Consider the following 6,330-nt stretch of genomic DNA (forward strand, 5'->3'; position numbering starts at 1 on the left):
AAAAAGGGTTTTGTATGATTGTGTATAGAGGAATATATTATTTAAAAGAGTTCCAACTCTGTCTGTTTTTTATGTTTCATTTATATTCTTGTAAAATTAATGTGGGATATAGAATATGGGGTATATAATATAATTAGTAAAATGAAATGAAGTATTGGATGTCTTATTGAATATATGAAATATTGAGTATTAAATATATAAGGACATTAAATATATAAGGACTAGTATACTTTCCGGCCTCATGGCATTCATCAAGGTCTGCACATATACAAAAACAGGCATACCAACAATCCAGCATACTTCTGTCATCAGCTGCCCCACGGATAACATTATGGTTTCGACACCTGAGCAGTACCATTCAATCAGGTGGTGTGAACAGCACTAAAATAAGTGTTGTTTGAGAACAAACATACCAAAGAAACCACAACTTTCAAACACATTTACCCTATGTACAACCATATCGGTAAATAAATTCAATAAGCAAATTACAGCCAACTATTAAATACATAACTAAACAGCGACCAATCCATTAAATAGGAACTAATAAAAGTACTTGTAATTAACTATTATTATAAAACCTTGCTATGTTTAAAGCTAATTAAAACTGTTTAAAAGATGATAAAACTACAAGTATTAACACTTACATGTTTTATCAGACATGCGGTTCCATGACCAAGAATTTTAAGACTATCTTAACTATTAATGATATAGTGCATAATTAATACTTCCTCAGCTGTCTCAAACAATATTTGTGACGTAGTAAGCAAATAACCCGAATCATAAGCTTTAAAATCCTTACAAATATTTGCTAAGCTGAAGACTAGATATTACCCCATATCTATTTAAAATTTCAAGTTTCCCACCTAAACAGCGATTAAAAGTTTTAACTAATTTATGTATTTATAACCTTGTTTTACTAAATGTCTTAACAGTTTATTTATTCTTTCCAAAAATTTATTAGCATTATTAATAATAGTATTATATTTAACGGTTTGCCCTGTAAAAACTCCATAACCGATAAAAGAAGGAATTCTAATACTGAACCATGGCATTGAAACCAGCAGGAGACCAAAATTTTCTGTTTTATTATAGACGTCAGTACATATTTCATTATTATTTTTAATTACTAGACTGACATCTGAATAATTAATATTTTTTATGTTGTTACCATTTCTGGTGGCTATAAGCTTACTAGGGTATATTTTACTGAGTAGAAATTCAAAGAAACCATAATTAGGTATAAATAAGTCATTTATGTATCTACGGCATCCATCAGGTTGTTTTAGCAAACCCATCTTTTTCCTTGCACTTAGGTCTTTAAGAAAAAGGAGCTCACATGAAGAAAGATAAAGGTCTGCCAATAGGGGGTTACAATTGCCACCCATTATAATTCCAATAACCTGATCAAACACCCTACCAGCAAACATTACAAACGAATTATTAATAATAAAACTAACCATTTCTTTCATCTTTCTTCTACTTATATCCCTTATAACAACAATTAGACAAGAAACCATTACCATTCTTTAGAGATATATATTTATATCCTTTATTAAAAATAATATCTAATATTCTAAAAATACCATCTTCCACACATTTAAGATTTAAGTTTGTATATAGTGTTAAAAAATCACACACATACAAACTCTTAACTTTCTTACATTTGATCAACCTATCCAGAAATTCCTCAGTTGATATAACACTTCAAAAATAATTAATTCCTGAACGGTTCTAAATTTTGGCACAATATTTTTTTTAATTGCAGCATGGAAGGTGTTTATGAGTCATTTAAGAAACACACAAAAACCATTAGATTCACTTCGACATTTAAATTTAATTTGTCAAAATATTTTCGTCGCTTTCAGACCATGACCTGTTCACTGACAAAATTCCATGCTGCATCAAAGTGACAAAAATATTTTGGCAAATTACATTTAAATGTTGAAGTGAATCTAACAGTTTTCGAGTGTTTCTTAAATGACTTATAAACACCATCCACGCTGCAATTGTTTTCATTCCAGCACACAATCTCAGATCAGGTCACTTGCTATGCAAGTACATCTCTGTAATTTTTAAAAATATTTTCTAACAACTTTTAAAGCCTCATTAATCAATACAGATAGCTGTTTATTTGTACAATTACTAGCTCCTGCTTTTAAAAGGAACCTTATGTAGTTGAGGAATCCAAAAAAGTTTAGGGATATTTTTATCCTTTTCTTCCACTTCTAAACCACTCAATCTTTCTACTGTGGATATCAGTCAATTAAGTAATTCATTAACGTTTTCTGGTATTACTTATAAACTTAAACTTCTTATCCACTCCTAACTCTTTACCTATAACCATCATGTAATATTTTTTTACAAATTACAACAAAATTTTCTGCTGCTTTATCTGCTGGTACTATCACATACTTTTCATGTAATTCATTTGTATATTCTTTAACTGGTGGCTTATTCAGGACTGAATTTTTCCCTATCCACTTATCATATTTCTTTAAATGTTTAACTACCATATGAGTTAATTTGCTAGCCCAGCTATTGAACTTCTCCAATTTAACCTTATATTTGAGACATAAATTAACTATGCATCATTAATGGCTTTTAATATAACTTACTTTAAATTATATTTACTAATTTTACCTTGTTCTCTGTATTTTGTCCCTTTACTCATAATCTCCCTCAGTTCCTTATTTTTAATAGTATCCAAATTTCCTGTATTAACATTCCCAATTTCTTTATAATCACATTCACAATCTCATAAGTACATTTCTTTCAAACCTTCAAGACTGATATTAGATAGGAGCTTACTATAATTAAATAAGCTATTACATATCTTCTCACCAAGCTTATAACAAATCTTAACATTTACATGTCTAACACTTTCCAGCAAAATGTTTTTTGTTTTATCATTTCTAATTACATTACTTAAATTAACATCATCAATGAAATTACAAACATATGGTATTTTTAAAAATTCAACTCTAACATTATTGGTTTTCACTTTAGCCTTTTTCATTAACCTATTACAAAACCTATCCACTAAAAACTGACTTCAGATAACTCTCTAAGGCATTATATATGGAGTAACTCTCCATTATATCTTTAAGTTTGACATAAGAACATTTAAAAAATGGAGAGGCATATGATGAAAGAATTTATTCACCAATTGACAGCCATACAACTACGATTGTTTTGTAGCCTTTATCATATAAAAACAATTTATTTTAGTGTATAATAAATAATAAATGATTTTACATGCCTGTATTAATGTATATAATATAAATTACATAATTCAGTTATATAATTTATAAATTAATAGAAGTAAAAAGGCTTGCTCATCAGGTCAAAGAATACCATAATTACTTTACTTTTCTTTCATCGATACAATACATATATATATACACACACACAGTCAATATTTGAAATATTCATATTATGGAAGACAATAAGTACACAGTGAAAAATAGTATATTAAGTCAAGATGTAACTGTAACATAACATAATACCTGAGATGACTACAATCTTATATTATAAAAGAGATGATCTCTGCTTGTCTGTCCATAACAACATCTGTGTGGAGGGAGGGAAGAAGGAGACAAACAACAGGAGAGATAACCCCTGTCACAACATATATTTAGGAGAAATACAATGACAGGCAGAATTTTAAGTGCAAGTCTGTCAACACAACAACATAACACAGACTTCACAAAAAGGCTATATGTATATATATGATATATAAACTTATTTCTTTTTGATTGTTTGTGCGCATGTTTTTTCTGTGTCTTTCAACATATGGACAACACATAACAGACTTAATAAAAATACTTTCACTTCGAACGATTTATGAAGGTACCTGAATGATTAACAAATATCTTTACTGGCAGTGTAATATCAGGTAAACAGACAAGTTAAAAATTGAAATTAAATTCTGAAAATCAGAATTAGGATTTGAAATTATTGACAATAAATTTCATTTCAAGAAAACCTTTTGAATCTGGGGTAGTAAATGAATTCACAAATTGTCCAATATTTTCTATGTTGTGATCAACTCTTGTAGAATTCTTCAAGTGACTGACCTCATATTCTTCAAGCGGCCGTACATCCTGTTATAAAAAGAGTAGCATTTGATATGTATTCAAAAAGAATTAAAAACAACAAACACAAAATGTAATAACTTAGAAAATGTCAAATGTGCATTGTGGAACTGCAGTGGTCTGCAAGGAATTTTTATGAGCAACTCAATGGGCACTATCATCATCATCATCCTTTAATATCTGTTTTCCATGCTAGCATGGGTTGGGTGGTTTGACCAGAGCTGGCAAGCCAGATGATTGTAGCAACCTCTATTGTCTCTTTTGGCATGGTTTTTACAGCTAGATACCCTTCCTAACACCAACCACACAGACAATGCAAATTTCTAAGTATTAATACAAGAAGAAAAAGTATATAACAAATTAATCTTATTTGAGTGATAGTGCCAGCTAAATAAAAAAACAAAAGCAAAGTATAAACGAGAAGAAACTGTAAACAATTTTTACTAAGAATCAGATGAAGTGTGTCAAGAGAAATAAATTAAATAAAATTAAAAAATTAAAAATTGCAAGAGATAGTTAAAACATGTTGTTGGTATTATTGTAATATGTCTTAAATATCTATGTTTGCATCACCTGAAACCGGCCCTTCTCAAGAAGGTAACTTTTACTCATACCAAGAGAACTGTTTCTACAGCTTGATTCCATTACTAATACTGAAAGAATGGTTTTTACTGCTGGATTTCCTTTCTAATGTCAAGAGTTTGTTAGATTCCTTACCTAATACCAAGAGAATGGTTTCTACAGCTAAATTTCCTGTGCGTGTATGTGTGTGTATGCATTTTTGTATGTGTGTGCGTGTAGTTGTGTGTGTATGTGTGTGTGTACTGTCCAGGTGTCAAAACCATAATGATATCCATGGGGCAGCTGATGATGGAGCTATGTTGGATTGTTAGTATGGCTGTTTTTGTGTATGTGGAATCATATAATATCCTTTTGATATAAGAATTGTTTCTACAGCTGGATTCCCTTCCAAGTACCAAAGGAATGGTTTCTCCATTTGGATTTTCCTTCCTAATATGAAAAGAAGGGTGTCTACAGATGGATTTCCTTTTTAATACCAAGAGATTAGTTTTTACTGCTATATTCCCTTCCGAATACCAAAAAAGTTATTTCGCCAGCTGCATTCCTTTCCATGGATGGTTTCTCAAGCCGGATTCCCTCTCATACTCCTACAGAATGAATTTTACAGCTGGATTCCCTTCCTAATACCAAGAGAAGGATTTCTAGAGCTTGATTCATTTCTTAATACCTACAGATTCATTTTTATAATTAGTTGCTCGATATTGGGACATTTGCAACAAGTATTTCATTTGGAACAGCCAACTTGTGAAATCAAGGTACAAGCGGTTGAGCACTCTCTCTCTCTCTACACACACACACACACACACACACACACACACACACACACACACATACCCTTAATGTAGTTCTCACTGAGATTCACAGTGAAACAGAATGTGGCAAGGCTCACCCTTAGAATAACAGGTACAATTCATTTTTGCGAGCTGACAACTTGAAATAAAGTATCTTGTTTAAGGACATACCACACTGTCAGGAATCAATCTTGTGACCTTACAATCAAATACCCTACACACTAATCTACACACCTTTAATGGATGAGCTATACACACAAGTACACACACATACTTGACTAAAGGCAGTACTCCAGCATGGCCACAGTCAAAATGACTGACATAAGTAAAAGAATAAAAGAACAACTCTGAATAAAAATACAAGATCCAAGAAATTCCAACATTTACTTACCAAAACTACAATTTTTCCTTCCGGTTTAGGGATCTTCGGTTGGGCCTCATTCTTGTTATTTAACCAAATATCAAGATCACTTGTGCTGATTTGACCAACTTTTGGAAATTTCATATTCATAGCATTTATAACTTGATTCATTGGAAATTGTTTCAAGCTTGAAAATAGATTCGTTGAAACTGAAAATTGTTCAGTTGAATCCATCTGAAAATAAGAAAAAAAGAAGGAAATGATATGAAAACAGTAGTAGATTGTGGCCATGCTGGGGCACTGCCTTGAAGAATTTCTGGTTGAATGAATTGACCCAGTACTTAATATTTCTTCAAAGGCAGGTACTTATACTATTGGTCACTTTTGTTGAACCGCCAGGTTATGGAAACGTAAACACACCTACACCAGTTGTCAAGTGGTGATGGAGGACAGACACAGAAACACACACACACCCATACCCATATATATATATATATATATA

At 31.3% G+C, this 6,330-nt stretch overlaps 1 protein-coding gene across 1 annotated transcript in view; it reads right to left on the reverse strand.

The window, feature by feature from the left end:
- LOC106877608 (uncharacterized) overlaps window positions 1–6,082 on the reverse strand; it is a 9,330-nt gene extending 3,248 nt beyond the window's left edge. The window contains exons 1-2 of the mRNA XM_014926553.2: window positions 5,859–6,082; window positions 3,986–4,103 (exon numbers count right to left, since the gene is read on the reverse strand). Coding sequence (XP_014782039.2) covers window positions 3,986–4,103; window positions 5,859–6,062 — 322 coding nt within the window. The 5' untranslated portion in view covers window positions 6,063–6,082. The remainder of the gene's footprint in view (window positions 1–3,985; window positions 4,104–5,858) is intronic.
- Between the last annotated feature and the right edge of the window lie 248 nt (window positions 6,083–6,330).

This window comes from Octopus bimaculoides, chromosome 16, assembly GCF_001194135.2.
Source record: "Octopus bimaculoides isolate UCB-OBI-ISO-001 chromosome 16, ASM119413v2, whole genome shotgun sequence".
Classification (NCBI taxonomy): Eukaryota; Metazoa; Mollusca; class Cephalopoda; order Octopoda; family Octopodidae; genus Octopus; species Octopus bimaculoides.